Raw genomic sequence first — 19,025 nt, forward strand, 5'->3', positions numbered from 1 at the left:
TACCACAACCATTCACCTCTGCTATTGTAGCCTGAAGCCAACCATGGACAAGACACAACAAATGAACTATGTTCCATTAAAACTTTATGAGTGTGACTGTGTTCCAACAAAATTTTATATACCAAAAAACAAACAAACAAAAACAGGGAGCAAATGAGATTTGGTCTGGGAGTTCTAGTTGGCCAACCTCCCCTCTAGGGCAAGAAACTGGTTTTGATTCATTCAACAAATAATTAGGTGTCTTCCATATTCCAGGCACTGTGTTAGGTTTTGATTATATAGCAATAATCATTACACGTAGGCCCCAGGTCATGAGGTATTTAACCCTTAACTGAGTATGGTTTTGGGGCTTTTTGCTTTTTTGGGTTTGGAGTGTTTTTTGTTTTTGTTTTTGTTTTGTTTTTTTCGAGGCAGGGTCTCTGTTACCCAGGCTGGAGTGAAGTGGCGCTGTCACAGCTCACTGCAACCTCAACCTGCCCAGGCTCAGGTGATCCTTTCACCTCCCATCCTCCTGGGTAGGTGGAACTACATTTTGTGTATTTTTTTGTAGGGGTGGGGTTTTGCCTTGTTGCCCAAGGATTACAGGTGTCAGCCACTGCATCCAGCCTGAATATGTTTTTTTCATGCACTTTGGCAGATTCGAAGTACTTTTTTTGAGGGAAAAATGGGGCCTGCCCCATACATCTGCTTTATTTGTTAATACATGTGAGGTTGTAGGCAAATACCCTAAGTGCTATGTTTTGTGATAGTGGTATAACTAAATGTAACTTCAGCGTGCCTTAGATATTAGATGCTGTGGTATCAAAATTAATATCCTGTTATAAAAAATAGGGAACCAAAAATGTTTGCATATGATATCTACACTGGCTGCACACAGCAGATACTTAATATCCATATAATATTGAATAAAGCTGAAATTCCAAGTTTCTAACTATCCTTGTCAGTTTCTTGCAGTTTCTTCCATTTGGTATGCTATTTCTGACCTCATTTGTTGTTTTTCACCATTTTAATATAGGTTTTTGTTGCAAATTAACTTACGCATTTTAAAAATTACCACATATTACTCATATTTTAATGAAATGCTTACCATGCCTAGATGTATTGTTCAGCCTTCTACTGTTAGAACTTCTTTCGTTAATTTAAAAGTATCTTTAGTTTTCTCAGTATTTGTTTATCTTCAAAATGTCTGTTGTTGCTTATTAAATGAGTCAAAGCTCTTCACTGATATTCAGAGATCTCCTTAATCTTAACTGAAGATTCCTGCTATTTTTATTTTCCTATTCCTTTGTTCCCTGTGAGTCAGTCAGACTGCTTTTTCCGCTATAGTCTAATTAATGTTCCCATGTTATGCTGCCGTTTGTGCCTTTGCTCTCACTTTTCTTACCCCTGGTATGTTCTTTCCTATTGAAATATTGTAACTTTCTCTTTTTTTTGCCACCCTCTTCATAAATCTCCTGATCTCTCCTTCTGAACTCCCATAGTATTTTGTACATCTCATGATATTTTTCATATTTTTATGTCTCCATCTTTTCCTACAAAATTGTAAGCTTTTTAAGAGCAGGTATGTTTTTTCCATCTTTAAGAATATGAAATAAGAAGCAAATTCCTGTCAGAACGTATTCTACCTAAAATGGCCAACCATTCTTGTTTGCCCAGGATGGAGAGTTTCCTCAGACATGAGACTTTCAGTGCTTAAACCTGGACCGTTGGTCACCCTGATTCCACTTCATGATGTAGCCATCTTTTTTGCATATCAGTGCTTTACTGCAGGTTTTTTTTTTCTTTTTAAAAAATAAACACATAAAATGAACATGAAGGAAACAGTTTTTTGGGTTTTGGATTTTGTTTTGTTTTTTTCAGACAGTTTGGCTGTCACCCAGGCTGGAGTGCAGCCGCAATCCCAGCTCACTGCAACCTCCGCCTCCCAGGTTCAATTCTTGGGCCTCAGTCTCCTGAGTAGCTGGGACTGCAGATGTGTGTGACCATGCCCTGCTAATTTTTGTATTTTTATTAGAGACAGGGTCTTGCCATGTTGGCCAGGCTGGTCCCAAACTCCTGGCCTCAAGTGATCCTCCTGCCTCAGCCTCCCAATGTGTTAGGATTACAGGCATGAGCCACTATGCCCAGCCAAACAAATTTTTTTTTAACTAACAAAGAAAAATTACTTGTGCCTTTTAGCAAATATTTGGAAGATTATATTCATATGGTAAAGATCAGATTCAGATGATAAAAAAGACCAAAATGTGGGAAAATTTTGACTAAAGTTGAATAAGAATGATGTTCTTTTCACAAGCAGAGGGACTCTTCAGTAGTTTTGGTTTATGTTTAGTAGACACAGTTTTTTTTTTAGAGTAGACCCTAAAAGAATGTGGAGTAAATGGTGGCGGTGATTTGACCACAACAGTGGTGTCTATTGCTAGAGAAATTAAAAATAAGATGTAAGATACTTAACTCTCCTTTTTACAAAAGGCTTCAGATAAAGAGGAAATGGGAGCAAGTCCAGAGATTATAGGCACTGTGTGGGCTAATGATGTTTTTAGAGATGATGTCTCACGATGTTGTCTAGGCTGGTCTGGAACTCCTGGCCCCAAGCAATCCTCCCACTCAAGCAAGATTCAAGTAACTAGGACTATAGATGTGAGCTATCATACCCAGCTGGCAAGTGATTTTCATATGTTATGGTTTATTGTACAATACAAGCTACTCACTGCGTGTTTTATTGTGAGAAGCTTACTAAGTTAGAAAGGTTTTCAGTTTTGTGCAGTATTTTTTTCTGTTCATATTTCTATTTCTCATAAGCTGGGAAAAACATCATCAAAGTTCATTGGGTGACATCTTACATCTAAAACCTTAAAACTAAGTTGAGATTTATTATCACAAAATAAATTCCCCCATACCTCCACCGAACCCCCCACCACCCATGACTTGATGACTTCAGTCATACTCATCCTGTTCCCCAGAGCGCCCTCACTTTACAAGTGAACTCCCCTATTCCCTAATGATTTATATATCCACTGGTCTGCTTTAAATATCCACTTAGGAAGCCTTGCCTGATAGTTCTTTATAGGTAGACAATTGTTCTCTTCTGTGCATCCACAGCAAGCACTTAATACTGTAGACCCTGCTTGATTGTGAGCTAACACAGTGCAAACACTGTGAACATTTTAATTTATAAAACGAACAGAGTGTCTTCTGGGCTTTAATATGTAGTTGTCACATTTGCTTTTCCTCAGATTTCTGGGCCACATAACCTGTTTGTCATAGTTAAAACTAATATCTTGGCTGGGTGCAGTGGCTCATGCCTGTAATCCCAGCACTTTGGGAGGCCGAGGCAGGCGGATCATGAGGTCAGGAGTTCGAGACCAGCCTGGCCAATGTGGTGAAACCCCGTCTCTACTAAAAAATACAAAAGTTAGCCAGGCATAGTGGCATGTGCCTGTAGTCCCAGCTACTCAGGAGGTTGAGGCAGGAAAATCACTTGAACTTGGGAGGTGGAGGTTGCAGTGAGCTAAGATCGTGCCACTGCACTCCAGCCTGGGCAATAGAGTAAGACTCTGTCAAAAAAAACAAAAAAACAAAAAAACAACAAAAAAAAAAACTTAACATCTCTAATCTGGTCATTGAAATTGAGGTGTAAAGCAAATTAATGTTTTCTCATTGCCTCTTGTATCCTCCTCCTCCTGTGTAAGAAATAATAAGGCCCAATATAAGGTAGTGGAGTAGAGAGAATGGAATTGATTCCAGAGATACCAAGGTAGAATGAATCAGACTTGATAATGGAGTGAAGAGAGAAGAATCCATGACAACTCCCGGGTATACAGTTACCTATTAAAATAGTATGCTATTGAAGTCCTTTAGGTGTCTTAAGCACTATAAACACCTAGATAGATTTAATTTTAAAAAATAGCAAATTAACATTTACTGACTGCTTCCTGTGTGTTACTCATTGTGCTACACATTTTGCATAGGGTAAGTTATTTCATTTGAATCTTTAAGAACCGTAAGAAGTAGATAATTTTATTTCTATTTTCAAGTGAGGAAATGAGACACAGAGTTTAAAATAACATGACCAAAGCCATTCAACTAAGTAGAACTGATTCCAACCCAGACAATGGGCTCTAAAGCCTATGCCAAGTCAGTATGCATCCCTATGGATTTTACTGCTAGTTCAGATACAGGGAAAAAATGACATTTTTTTTGGTCACATCTAGAGAATTGGGAGCAGGGAGGAGTTCTACACAAATACAGCCTATTTGGAAAGATCCGATAGAAACTAGTAAGGTGATCTTGAGCCTGTATTATTATTATTTTTTTTTTTACCTGTTTTTGAAATTGTTGGTCTCTCCTTTTTTTAAAAAATCACTTAACTATTTTGCTTATCTCTTGACTCAGCTGAGAAATCTATTAAACTGGTTCTTCTGCATTTGTCAGATTATTGATAAATTGTTACACTCTGTTCTATATTCTACCATACATGCTCAAATACTGAACTGAAAAGGTAACTAGAAATGAAACTGGAAAAGCTAACCTTACGTTGCATGTCAAATTATATGTTGTTGAATATTTCAGTGAGAAAGTTAGTGTGATTAGTTGAAAAAACTTATTTACTAGCAGTATTAATCCATGAAAAGGGCAAGGGAATTTTTTCTTTCTTGAGGTATTATAAATATGATCAGAATAGAGAAAATGCTATACACAGTCTGATAATCTACAAATTTTGCACTTTCTAGATTTAGAAATCTTGTTCACAGGAGATCTTTCTTGGCAGAATGAGTAAGATTGGAAACATTTTCCATGTGTCTTCATTATGAGAGAGGCAGACAAAGTAAATATGATAAGCAGTCTTCATTTTAGCAGCTTTCTATTTTATAGTTCCTTGTTAGAAGTTTTATTTTTAAAAGAGGGTAGGAGAGGTAGTGTTTGAGCCCCTTATTTTTTCCTTCAAAAAGATTTTTAAAGTCTGTCATTGTGTTAAACAGATTCATAACAGGTCCTTCTGACAGTTGAATTAGTTGAATTTATTTGGGAATGAGAAAAGGACACAGTTATCCTCTTTAGCTATTAAAGTATTACTTTTGGAGTTGGAGGTGGAAAGGAGAAGTCATGTATCTTCTCTTTCAGAAAGTGCAGTGGGAGAAGTAATGTTACCTGACTTCAGGAACCAGTATTTAAAGCCTCTTTTTTTTTTTTTTTTTTGACACAGAGTCTCACTCTGTCACCCAGGCTGGAGTGCAGTGGTGCAATCTCGGCTCACTGCAACCTCCACCTCCTGGGTACAAGCAATTCTCCTGCCTTAGCTTCCCTAATAGCTGGGATTACAGGCGCCCACCACCTCACCCAGCTAATTTTTGTATTTTGGTAGAGATGGGGTTTCACCATATTGGCCAGGCTGGTCTGGAACTCCTGACCTCAAGCAATCCACCCACCTCGGCCTCCCAAAGTGCTGAGATTACAGGCGTGAGCCAGTGTGCCTGGCCTACTTAAGCCTCTTTTTATAATTTAGGATCACAGAATTTCAAACTGGGGTTGGGGAGTGAGTGTAGTAGCTAAACAACTTGAGATTGGAGAACTGCTTTTGCAAAATTTCCATTTTGGTTATACCCATGCAGAGATTTTTTTTTTTTTTTTTTTGACTAAGTCTTGCTCTGTAGCCCAGGCTTGAGTGCAGTGGCAGAATCTCTACTTACTGCCAATTCCGCCTCCCGGGTTCAAGCGATTCTCCTGCCTCAGCTTCCTGAGTAGCTGAGACTACAAGCGTCCACCACCACACCTGGGTAATTTTTTTTTTTTTGTATTTTTAGTAGAGACAGGGCTTCACCATGTTGGCCAGGCTGGTCTCAAACTCCTGACCTCAAGTGATCCACCTGCCTTGGCCTCCGAAAGTCCTAGGATTACAGGCATGAGCCACGACACTCAGCTATTTTGGGGCATATTTTAAGGAAAAGAAATTATGCTTTTTAAATGTTGCTTATTGCTTTTCAAGGATTTGATTCTTGTAAGCTACTTTTTCATTTGTCAATGAGATTTAAGAAATAAATCAGGTTATAGGGAGTTAAGAGCAGTTGTCTGGAACCCAGAAGTTGGTTTTAACACTAGAGTTCCTGCTGCAGGGCATTTCTACTGGACTGTAATTCCTAGAAGGCAAGTATAAGAACTGTTTTTTTGTTGTTTGTTTTAGAAACAAGGTCCTGCGTCACCCATGCTAGAGTGCAGTAATGCAATCATAGCTCACTGTAACCTCCAGTTAGTGGGCTTAAGTGATCCTCCCATTCTTTTGAGCAGCTGGGACTCTAGGCATGTACCACCACACCCAGCTACTTTATAAATTTTTTGTAGAAGGGTGGTTTTGCTGTGTTGTCCAGACTAGTCTCGTGCAGTCTTCCCACCTCAGCCTCCCAAAATGCTGGGATTGTACAAGTGTGAGCCACCACGCCGATCCCTACTTTTTTTTTTTTTTTTTTTGAGGTGGAGTCTCCATTCAAGCAATTCTCCTGCCTCAGCCTCCAGAATAGCTGGGATTACAGGTGTGTGCCATCACGCCCAGCTAATTTTTGTATTTTTAGTAGAGATGGGGTTTCACCATGTTGGCCAGGCTCATCTCGAACTCCTGACCTCAGGTGATCCACCCACCTCAGCCTCCCAATATGCTGAGATTCCAGGCGTGAGCCACCATACCTGGCGTGTCCCTACTTTTTTAAATGCTAAGATTTGTGTATTTCATCTTCAGTTGGGATTCATGGCATCTGTCAATAATTGATGTGAACTTAAATGGCAATTTACCTATAAAAAGATAACTTATTACTCTTCTTTTAAAAGTCTATACTTCTGTCATTTTCTGGAAATGAATAATTAGTCTTTATTCAGCAAACATTTATAGACCAAATAGTGGACACCAAAATAGGGACTACCCTGCAGTTGCTTGATGATGGTAATAACTAACATGTAATGCTTTTATAAACAGTGTACATTCTTACTTAATCTGTCCATCAACTCTGTACAATCAGTATTGTCTGTATTTCACAGATTAAGACACCAGCCTAGAGGCCAAGTGCAGTGGCTCAGGTCTGTAATCCCAGCACTTTGGGAGGCCAAGGCGGGTGGATCCCCTGAGGTGAGGAATTCAAGATCAGCCTGGCCATCATGGTGAAAACCTACCTCTTCTAAAAATATAAAATTAGCCAGGTGTGGTGGCACGCACCTGTAATCCCAGCTGCTCGGGAGGCTGAGAGGAGAATCAGTTGAACCAGGGAGGCTGAGGTTGCAGTGAGCTGAGATCACACCACTGCACTCCAGCCTGGGCGATGAGTAAAACTCTGTCTCAAAAAAAAAAAAAAAAAAAAAAGACGCCAGCTTAGAAATAAGTGACCACCCTCTGGTAAATTACGTAGCTAGTTTTGGTCTCCTTATTTCCAGATTTCATGTTTTACCACCCTGAGCTCCAAAGATGATATAGTATTTACTTTTAAGTGTATAAGGAAAAACTGAGTTTGGGCCTCAAACCAGCCCCAGGATTTCTTTATTTACCAATTATGAACTAGCCTCACTCAGTTAAGGAAGTCTCTTAAAATGTCAGTTATTTGGTTTCATCTTCTTAAAATGTAGAATTGCTCTAAGTTACTTAAATATGGGTCCTTTTTTTTAAATGAGTTGATTTGTTTGCTTTTCAAGATAATTTTGGATTCAAAGTTTTTAAGGTAACCTTGGGTGCAAATTGTGCTAACTGGATTACAAATTTAAAGTTTTTAAAATTCCATTGGTCTGCTGTGTTTTATCCTGGATAGGATTAAAGCAGTCTTTAAAGGTAATCTGTTGTTGGCTTTAATGTTTCATAGTACAGTGTGGTGACACTTGGCTCACTAGTCCACATTTTTTGTATATTTGGTATATAGATTTTTTCCTTGGTAGTCACTTGTTTTTAACTTCTTTTTATATTTTACTTCCCAGTCTTAATCTCTGTAACCAATTTGTATAATCCCTTATACAGTTAGTCTCTTTATTTGTGGTATTATTTGAAGAGAAGTGTGTTTCCTGAGAGAGGATGTCATGTCCGTGCCCTAATTTTTAGTTATATGGCTTTTATTGCATAAAGCATCTTGGACTAGCATGCAAGAAGGTAAAAGAAAATGTGGTTGCATCTTGTCCTGGTTGAGTGCCCACTAGTCTTAATGGATTTTCTCAGTTGTGCATACCTTAGGAGTAAGGATGTTGTCTTATGTTTATTTTCACTCCTTTTTAAAATGTGTATTGTTTTTGAAAGATAATGACTCTAAGATATCTATAACATCAAACCACCATTATGAATTTAGAGAAATAATATTTAGATTATCATTAAATTTTATTACCAGTGCAATTTATATTTTTTATAGTATAAGGAATATAACTTTTTTTTTTTTGAGACAGAGTCTCACTCTGTCTGCCTAGGCTGGAGTGCAGTGGTGTGATCTTGGCTTACTGCAGCCTCGGCCTTCCAGGTTCAAATGATTCTCCTGCCTCAGCCTCTTGAGCACCTGGGATTACAGGTGCGCACCACCATGCCCGACTAATTTTTGTATTTTTTAGTATAGACGAGGTTTCACCATGTTGGCCAGCTAGTGTCGAACTCCTGACTTCAAGTGATCTGCCCGCCTCAGCTCCGCAAAGTGCTGGGATTACAGACATGAGTCACCACGCCCAACCTAAGATGCTTTTAAAATTCCATTTATGTTTAATTCTTCAAAGTCTGGTACGTGTAACATTATTGTAACAAAACATTTTATAATTGAAAGGGACTTTAGGGATCTAGTCTAGAAGTCAAAAACTGCTGGACCAGGGTTCAGATCTCTTATCTCTCAAATTGATTTTGTTGGTTTATACAATATTCATAATTTTTAGAATTCAAATGACTTTACCTGTAAAGCATTCACTCCCTACTTGACCACAGTCCACGTTATTACCTAATAAGACCTTAACTGCTTCAGGCGTTTACATGGTTACTTGGCTGATACAAGGCATCTGAGTGTTCAGTATTTCCCCTTCCCGCATTCCATCTTTTTGTAAACAAGGAATCTGGAAACCAAGAATTAAGTCATTTATCTCAAGATACACAGCTTTTTAAATAGAGCTTCTTAAATTCAAATTCAAAGTTAATGTTACTTTCTACAGCTTGTTGTCTCCTTAGAAAATAGTACAAGGTAATACATAATCAAGTCCTAAAGTATTTGGTATAACTTGTCATGAAGGAGAATGATCACTCTGGGCTGAGTTAGTGCAAGAATGCTTCAGAGACATTTCCTTGACGCTAACCTCCTAAGAACTGCATCTTGAGATATGCTGTCCTGATCTGTGTTGTTTTTGCTACACAGTTGAGGAAAAGAGATAAATGTCCTCCTGTAAAGAGCTGGCACAGGAACTCACCAAAGGGCATTTTGTACATACTGAAAAACAGCACCTCATAAGACCAACTACATTTAGACTTCCAGAAATCCCATTTATGCCCCTTTTTGCAGAGGAAGGGGCTGGATAAATCTCTGACGCCCAAATCCAAATTTAACTTCAGCCACAAACTAATTAGCATGTCACACCACCAAAGTTTTTTTTTTTTTTTTTTTGGTGAGACTGAGTCCTGCTGTGTTGCCAGGCTGGAGTGCAGTGGCACAATCTCGGCTCACTGCAGCCTCTGCCTCCAGGGTTCAAGCGATTCTCCTGCCTCAGCCCCCTGAGTAGCTGGGATTACAGGTGCCCGCCACCACACCCGGCTAATCTTCGTATTTTTAGTAGAGACAGGGTTTCACCATGTTGGTCAGGATGGTCTCCATCTCCTGACCTCGTGATCTGCCCACCTCAGCCTCCCAGAGTGCTGGGATTACAGGCATGAGCCACCGCGCCCAGCCCAAAGATGATTTTTTAAATGCTCAACAGGACAAAGCCTAATGGTAGTCTTTTGTTAAAAACAAAATTTAATATCAATCCATTGACAGGACTCTTTGTGTACTGAGCTATATAGTAATTTCACCTTAATAGAAGTCCTTCATAACCACCCCATATAAAACCATTCTTACCTTTTTTTTCCTCCATACTGCTTATCACATCTGACACTTTATATTGACTTTGTTTCCCTCTCTATACCCTTCACTCCAGATTATAAATTCTGAGGACAGGGTCTTTCGTTCACTGCTTTATATTCCCACTGCCTAGAATAGTGCCTAAGATATATTAGGTACTCAGTATACATTTATTGATGTCAAATATTGAATGCTGTATTATAGTAGTGTTAATGGAAGGTGTCATTTCTTAGATTTTCTTTTCTGACCAGCACAGTTCTTGGGATGATGGAGTATGTCCTCAATAAATCTCAGCACCAAGTAGTTAAACAAGAATTTTCTTTTTTAATATATAAATTTATCATTTTGCTATGCTTTTTAGTTTCCTCAGTGATTTTTTAGAATAACTCTTGTTCATAATTTGGATCAGTAATATCTACAGTTGAATCTTAGGAAGAATGTTATAGGCAATCCAGGATGTTAGATAATTAAATTAGTTATTTGCATTTTGATGTGTAATATAGTGAACACATTTAGACAAAAACTACCCCATAAGACCAGTTTTTATTTTCTTTTGATTCATGTCTTCAGGATTTTCTGTTAACTCAGAATTATTATAGCATTCATTATTGTTTTGTGAAAATATTAATTAATAATTTCTGGTTAATGAAATATTATCTTAGATAGATTTACTGAACTTAATGTAGAATATGATTATGTTTGTTTTTCTCTTTTTTTTTTTTTTTTTGAGACAGGGTCTCACTTGTCACCCAGGCTGGAGTGCAGTGGCACAAACATGGCTCACTGCAGCCTGGACCTCCTGGGCTCAAGTGATGCTCCCACCTCAGCCTCTCAAGTAGCTGGGACTACAGGTGTGTGCCACTACACTTGGCTAATTTTCATATTTTTTGTAGAGACAGGGTTTCACCATGTTGCCCAGGCTGGTCTTGAACTCCTCCTGAGTTAAAGCAGTCTGCTTGTCTCTGTCTCCCAGAGTGCTGGCATTATAGGCATGAGCCACCACCCCCTTCTTCCACTTTCATTTCAGTTACGAAGCAGCCACTGAAACCGGACTCTAGACGATGCCAAAGGAGGTTTTGTTTTCTTGTCTTTCCATGTCTTTGCTGTGGTTTGCTCTGAAACTAGAATTAAACAGCTTTTAAAATTGATAAAAAAGAACCGATGCAAATAAAACTCCAGTCTGTAGAGTAAATGGAAAAAGTTGTAGAAGGAATAATAAACTACTTTTAAACAAATGAGTAAGGTAGTAGGTATTTTGCAAGAAGTAAATAGCCAAGTGTAAAAGCTGTCAGTTACTTTCATCAATCAGGTTAGTTGTAGTCACGCAAATTTTAGGTGATTATATAAGGAACTCAAATTAGGAATCGTAAAATGTAAATGACCTAATACTAAAAACTACCCAAAAAAATATTCAAAGATAAATAGCAGAAATATTTATGCATTTGAAAAAATCAGTTCCTCTGAATCAAAGGTAAAAAAAAAAAAATTAAAAGTGTAGAAAATACTTTTAAGTTTGAACAGTAGTGGAATTTTTAGTATTTTGATAGCTTTCTTTAGAAATTTAATTGATTTTCTTCATCTGTAATCTTAGACTGTGTTGGAGGGGCAATGTGAATCATGCATATAAAGTTTATAATTGTGTATGTGCCTACGTGATGTAGAAATTGCACCTTTTTGCTAATGAAGTATCGTATAGTTGCACTGTTGATAACATTAAGTTCATTTCGCATATATGCTACAGTCTTTTTAGCGGGTTGAGTAAAATGAAGATCTGGGAGTCCCTCATTAGTTGGTATAATTGGTTAATTCATAGACTAAAGATGAATACAAATGTACTACATTTGTAGATTAATTCATACATAGGCATATTATTGTTAACTATCAATTCTTAACTGTACAGATAGTTTCAAACTGCATCCAGTTTTTACAAATAAATGCTATTGTTTACAAGGAATACCATAAAGAGAGCACATGTAAATGAACAAAATCTCATCACTTATACTGGAAATTCAAACGAGAATGATATAAAAAAAAGAAGTTAAAGGCAACACAAGAAGTTAAATGAAACTGAGTTAGCAATGAGAGATATTGGCTAAATAATTTACTGTGCCTAAAATTATGGTGCTATTGGTCTACCGTATAATTACTATTTTTAATGTCTAGAATGTGTAATACAAGGGCCAGAGCTTCCTCCTGGACTCAATTTTATAAATTCTCGATTGGTTGATGAGGCCAATAGGGATACTTTTTCTTGTCTAATTTGGTTTCTGGGAAAGCTTCGTTCAAGTCCTCAATGGTCATCTGATCAAATGGAATTAAGTTCTTCATCTTCTCCATCTGTTTCTCATATTCTACAATCCTGGCCTTTGAGAGAGAGACCCACTTAGCACAAGATTTCATATCTTCTTTTTCTTTGGCGTCCACCTGGGCAGTATATTTATCCTCTGGCACGGGAACCTTCAGGGCATTAAACTCAGAGTCATCCACCAAGCCAGCCTTGGCCACACTGGCCTTGTAGTAAGCCCAGTCGATAACTGGTGGATTCTCAGGTAAAGCAGCCAACCTGGAGGTGAGGGTCTCATTCCAGGATTTCAGGGAACTAGCGATGGCCTTTTGGTTCTGGATTGTGATCTCTGCAAAAGCTACTCAGTCAGTGGTTTTTAGAGCAAGTTTTCGCCCAGCCATCTTGGGATCCTTCACCGACTCTGGCTGCCCACGGTCCACTGCAGCCGCCTTTAACTTCTTGAAGGTTGTTCATTCTAAAATTTCTTTCAGAGTTTATTTTTCTGTTGATTATAGTTTTTGTTTTTCTTCCAAAATCTCTTCACTTTAAATGGTAGTACATGGCAGTAATACCTTCTAATAGTCAGAACTCTTAATAATTTATAATACCAGGTATTCTAGTATTACTTCCTGTCTTCTTTTTGACTTAATCCTTATTTTCTACTGATGTACAAGTAGTTAAAAATGAGCAAGCTTCTCAGAATATAATCATTTACTTGTGGCACACCAGTTAAAGTACTAACTTAAGTCCTTTGCTACTGTATTTATCTTTTCATTCTAGATAAATTTTTTCCTTGCTAATTGTAAATATTGCATTGATACAAGATAGGTGTTTAAAATGTCAGTATTTACATTAAGAGTATTTCTTTTTCTATAAAGCATTTAAAATATGTTTAATGTAATTTTCAGTAAAGCATCTCTTAGTCCTTTTTGAGAAGTGTTTTCTGAGAAGTAATTAAGGCTTAAAGAATAGAATTAAACTTTAATTGATTCTTTTATGCTTACCTGTTTATTTCTTTAAAAAGGTACCCTCACCATTAGTTTATTAATCCAAGAAATGCTTTTCCAACATCAGTATTTTATAGTTACTCTATGAGTTGAGTGGCTAAACTTGGCATTTTTGAGTTTTCTAAAGTCTACTTCTTAAAAATGCCAGTAATTATCAGCATTCTTATAATAATATTGGGGTAATTATAGAACAACTTCATAATTCCTCTGTTAACTTCAGTTTTTGTTTCATTTGTTTTATAATTTTTTTCTATTTATTAACAATAGAACTGTCAGAAAAAAAAATAAGCAAAAAGAAAAACAATTCCCTATCCCACCACCTTGTCATGTATTTTTTTTCTTTTTTTTATTCCAGGGAATTGAAATTCATTTTCTATTATAATCTCAAGATTTTTTTCCATACCCTTGAGGTAATGTAATAATGAGATTCCTCCTAGGCTGTCAAAATTACAGTCTGCATAACTTCAGGTCCAATAGATTTCATTAAGACTTCTGTGATTAATACTAGCGGTCAGAGATAATGCCAATATTACAGGATTTTTGTTTAGTAATGTGTTTTTTAAATACTTAAAAGGGGCTATTTCCCAGTCATTATCTCTGAACATTTTTAAATTATTCAAAATACTGATGTATACACAGCTTTTTGCTTTTTTATATTGACATGGAGGGTTCTTATATGTTTTATTGAGCTAGTAGATTGAAGAGTTGAACAGTGGGCCAGGCGCGGTGGCTTACACCTGTAATCCCAGCACTTTGGAAGGCCGGGGCGGGCGGATCACGAGGTCAGGAGATTGAGACCAATCTGGCTAACACAGTGAAATCCCGTCTCTACTAAAAAAATACAAAAAATTAGCCGGGCGTGGTGGCGGGTGCCTGTAGTCCCAGCTACTCGGGAGGCTGAGGCAGGAGAATGGCGTGAACCTAGGAGGCGGAGGTTGCAGTGAGTCGAGATCATGCCACTGCACTCCAGCCTGGGTGACGGAGTAAGACTCCATCTCAAAAAAAAAAAAAGTCAAGCAGTGATTCTCAACTGAAGGAATAGCAGTTCTCTGTACTGAGTGGCAGCTCAAACCATTGCCATTACTCTTATTTTAAAAGTTAACTTTTTTTTTTTTTTTTTTTTTGAGATGGGAGTCTTGCTCTGTCATCCATGCTGGAGTGCAGTGGTGCAATCTGGGCTCACTGCAACCTCCGCCTCCTGGGTTCAAGCAATTCTCCTGCCTCAGCCTTCCGAGTAAGTGGGATTACAGGCATGTGCCACCACACCCGGCTAATTTTGTATTTTTAGTAGAGGCTTTGCCATGTTGGCCAGGCTAGTCTTGAACTTCTGACGTCCAGTGATCCATCCGCCTCGGCCTCCCAAAGTGCTGAGATTACAGGTGTGAGCCACCACGCCTGGCCTAAAATTTATCTTTTGTTGACCGAGTATGTGCAAGGTGTTGTGTCAGTGACTCTGAAGAATTACTACATTTCTTTCCTTATTCTTTCTTTAATTTATTGAACACATATTTCAGGCAGTTTCAGGTTCTGGGAATATGGCAGTGAGTAAAACAAAAAAATCCCTATCCTCATGGAGTTTACATTCTTTGTAATCCATCTCACAACCTTATCATGTAGCTGTTACTATCTTAATTTTACCTGGAAGGAAAGTGAGGCTCGGAAAGGTTTCATGACTTGCCCAAGATTATAGAAGACCACGATTTGAAACTTAGGTACCATTAGCCACTATGCTGTGCTGTCAAAATTGTCCCCCCATGGGGTTCTGTGAAAGAGAACAATTAGTCTCAATGTCTCAAATAGTAGTTGTCACAAATCTCTTTGAAAATCTGATGTAACTATTCCCATTTTTAATTGTGTGTGAAATTTTAGGGAATTGACATATTTCAAAGTGCTTATTCTTAACCTGAACTAAGGACTTCAGGAAAAGAACACTTGAACAGAAAGATTATGCCTAGAGATCACAAATACACTACACAAATACAGGTGCTACAACTCTTTCCTAGTCCCTACCAGCACCACAAGCCAATTATGTTGCTTATTGAACAGATTTGTCTTTTCTGCAAAACCAGATGCAACCACACCATCCTAAAAACAGGATAATGGCTGTTGCCAGTCAGTTGGAGTTGGCATTCACAATAAAAATCTGTTTGTTATTTCAGTCTTAGTCTTTTAAACAGTGTTTTCAAGGCTGGTGTAGTAGAAAGCACAGATTTGAAAAATATTGATTCAAATCTTAACTAGTGTTGGGGTTTTTTTGTTTTGCTCTTTAAGGTAACAAAAATACGCTGATAATATCCCCATACTGGAAATCAGCTGGTGTGAATGGGTAAAGAAAATATCGTGTATTCATATGGTATATTTTAATCAATAGTAATAAATAAAAGGAGCAAGTTACTGATAGATACAATAATATGGATGAACCTGACTCATTCTAGCAACAAATAATAATGCTCATTCATGGATAAATGAAGCAGCTGGGAAAAAGAGTCCCAATCACCTCACTAAGAAGTATAACTCCCACAGCCAACTCAGCCACCTTTGTGAAATAAGAAAATAAAGGCATACGTCTCTTAGATAATCACCTCTGATAAATGTATAGTTTTTATATTCAGTATTTTTAAATTGTAGTTTTTATGTTGTTTCGGTCAATTGTGTTATGTTTGGAGGTTTTAGTGAATACCAGTTTTTGGTGGTTTTTTTTTTTTTTTTTTTTTTTTTGAGATGGAGTCTAACACTCCCACCCGGGCTGGAGTGCAGTGGTGTGATCTCGGCTTACTGCAACCTCTGCTTCAGGGTTCACGCGATTCTCCTGCCTTAGTCTCCTGAGTAGCTGGGATTACAGGTGCCCGCCACCACGCCCAGCTAATTTTTGTACTTTTAGAAGAAACAAGGTTTCACCATATTGGCCAGGTTGAACTCCTGACCTCGTGATCTACCCGCCTCAGCCTCCCAAAGTGCTGGGATTACAGGTGTGGGCCACTGCGCCTGGCCCACTACAACCAGTTTTTAGAACACTTCCATCACCCCCAAAAGGTTTCCTGTGACTATGTGTAGTCAGTCCCACTCTCACCCCCAGTGGAGGAAGGGTAGAGAATTGGATGCTCATATTTCCCTTGGAGCAGCAATATTGAACAGATTTGGGGTTATTGTACTTCCATTTCTTAGTGAACATGCAACATCAGTTCCTCCTGTGGCTCTGTTTGTACAAGTAGCCTCTTCTGTGGGCTTTCATTTCTTCGAAAACAAAGACCTTTTTATTTAGTTTTTTCTAGCTTGTTTGTAAGACTGAAAATCTCAACCATTGTAGATTTTTCCAGATTACCAGTTTTCCATTTTAAGTTTCCTATTTCAGACCTGAACCCATATACAAAAAGGCCATCTCTTTACCTTAGCTGTTGGGTCTGTGCCTGAATACTTTTGAAAATTTCCTTAAATCAATTTTTATTTTGTATCCTATTGAATCTTTTTGAGACAGAATCTCACTGTGTTGCCCAGGCTGGAGCCCAGTGGCAAGATCTCGGCTCACTGCAACCTCCACCTCCCAGGTTCAAACGATTCTCATGCCTCGGCTTTGCAAGTAGCTGTGATTACAGGCGTGTACCGCCACACCCAGCTAATTTTTGTCTTTTTTTGTAGAAACAGGGTTTTGAAGCCGGGTGTGGTGGCTCATGCCTGTAATCCCAGCACTTTGGGAGGCTGAGGTGGGTGGATCATGAGGTCAAGAGATCAAGACCATCCTGGCCAACATGGTGAAGCCCCGTCCCCGCCCCCACCCCCACCCCACCCCCCACCCCCCCCCAAAAAAGGGTTTTGCCATGTTTGCCAGGCTGGTCTTGAGCTCCTGATCTCAAGTGATCCACCCGCCTCAGCCTCCCAAAGTGCTGGGATTACAGACGTGAGCCACCACATCTGGCCAAGTCCTTGATTACCTATCCTGATCAGATACACTGCTTTTTTTTTTTCTTTTTAAATTTCCCCAACCTTGCTAGACTGCTGGTCTTACAGGATTTTGGGGAATTAGGAAGTTCAATGGTTGGCAGACTTTCAAAGACAGGAGCAGGTTAATGTTAGCTGTAGAAGCACTGTCACTCAAGTGAGACAATTGTTGATTGGTTGGCTTTGGGATGTGTCTGTTTAATAGGCCATTTTTGATTGCCCGAGTTTCAGAAGTAAGGAACTCTCATTAATTGGTTAGTTTGTAGAAGCATATCATCTGAGGCAAATTGTTACTGGTTGATTAAAATCATTTAAACCAGTTAGTTATAGTGGCTTTGTTAACCATGACCCAAAAAACTGTCATTTCTTGGTTAGAAGTTTTAAAACCTGTTCTGGTGGCTACTTTTGTACCACTTGAACTACTGACCCTTTAGTTTTTTTCTAGGAATGTAGGAGCCTTTTATTCTCATGTAATGCCCCCACCCTGGAATCTTCTAAGACCTTATGTCTATTGTTCTTATACTGAAATTTTATAATGATAAGCCTTGGTATGGATTGTTTCTTTCTGGATATATTTTGTCTTTATTTCTACTATTTCATCATACTAAACATTCTAAGTAGACGTTTTCAGTCTGGGAACTCATATTCTTCAGTTCTGCCTCTGATTCGAGACCATTTTCAGGTTGTCTGTACGTCCCCCACTTTAGGAATAAATATTTGGTCTTCTGCTTCCTCTACCAACATATTTATATTTACCATTTATGTATGCCAGAGCTTGGCCAGATACGTAAATATTTAGGCTCTGTTGTAACTACTTTGCTGTTACAGCACAGAAGAAACCACAGACGATACACAAATGAGTGGATATGGCTGTGTTTGAGTAAAACTTGATGTAACAAAACAGGTGGTTGGATTTCTCTTCAGACCTGTGCTCTCTATCCTAGATCGGGCTCAAAGTCATGTCTGTAATTCTGTAGTTTTCTTCTACCTCTGAGCATCTTTTAGTAAGTCTGCTTATAGGGTGCTCCATATTAGGGTTATATAGTAATCATTTTAAATAAATCTATTTTCCTGAATGTCTTATTTATGTGAAAAGCACAGGAATACAAAACTTTACTTAGAATTCTTTTTCTTTTTTTTTTTTCCTTTAATAAGGTACTGGGTTTTGACAAGCTTGCATCATGCGTGAGTATAAGCTAGTCGTTCTTGGCTCAGGAGGCGTTGGAAAGTCTGCTTTGGTAAGTCATTCTTACTTTACCTAAGCCTTTCACTCCAAGATGTTCTTTTTCTGTTGAGTTTTAGGTTTTGATGATTTGTCTTTGTTAAGATAAAATCCCTTAATGACTTTAGAAGCAATATAATATTTTTCTTGTAATTTTACTCAACTTTAATTATATCTGGGTGGATCATATTCTCTCCGGAACATTGACTCCAGAATGACACAAGTTATGCTGGAATACAATTTGAGCTAAGCACAGAGATTGAGAGCATACAAATACATGGCTTTTTGCACTCGCATTTCAGAGCCAGATAGGAATAAATTTTGGTCTTTTTATTTATTTATTTATTTATTTATTTATTTATTTATTTATTTATTTATTTATTTTTGGAGACAGGGTCTCACTCTGTTGCTCAGGCTAGGGCTCAAGTGATCTCAGCCTCCTGAATGCTTGGGACTACAGGCACGTGCCACCATGCCAGGCTAATTTTTAAACTTTTTTGTAGAGATGGTGTCTTGCTATATTGCTCATGCTGGTC

General features: G+C 38.2%; 1 protein-coding gene and 1 pseudogene across 3 annotated transcripts in view; one reads left to right on the forward strand and one right to left on the reverse strand.

Moving 5' to 3' along the window:
- The window catches only part of RAP1B (RAP1B, member of RAS oncogene family), a 51,424-nt gene that overhangs the window by 19,563 nt on the left and 12,836 nt on the right, over positions 1 to 19,025 (forward strand). For all 3 annotated transcript variants that reach the window (XM_032170691.2, XM_032170690.2, XM_058426101.1), the window contains exon 2: positions 18,423 to 18,505. In XM_032170691.2, the coding sequence (XP_032026582.1) occupies positions 18,449 to 18,505 (57 nt within the window). In that variant the 5' untranslated portion in view covers positions 18,423 to 18,448. The remainder of the gene's footprint in view (positions 1 to 18,422; positions 18,506 to 19,025) is intronic.
- On the reverse strand, positions 12,136 to 12,725 carry LOC116478980 (ATP synthase subunit d, mitochondrial-like; annotated as a pseudogene).

This window comes from Hylobates moloch, unplaced genomic scaffold (assembly GCF_009828535.3).
Source record: "Hylobates moloch isolate HMO894 unplaced genomic scaffold, HMol_V3 SCAFFOLD_12, whole genome shotgun sequence".
Taxonomy (NCBI): Eukaryota; Metazoa; Chordata; class Mammalia; order Primates; family Hylobatidae; genus Hylobates; species Hylobates moloch.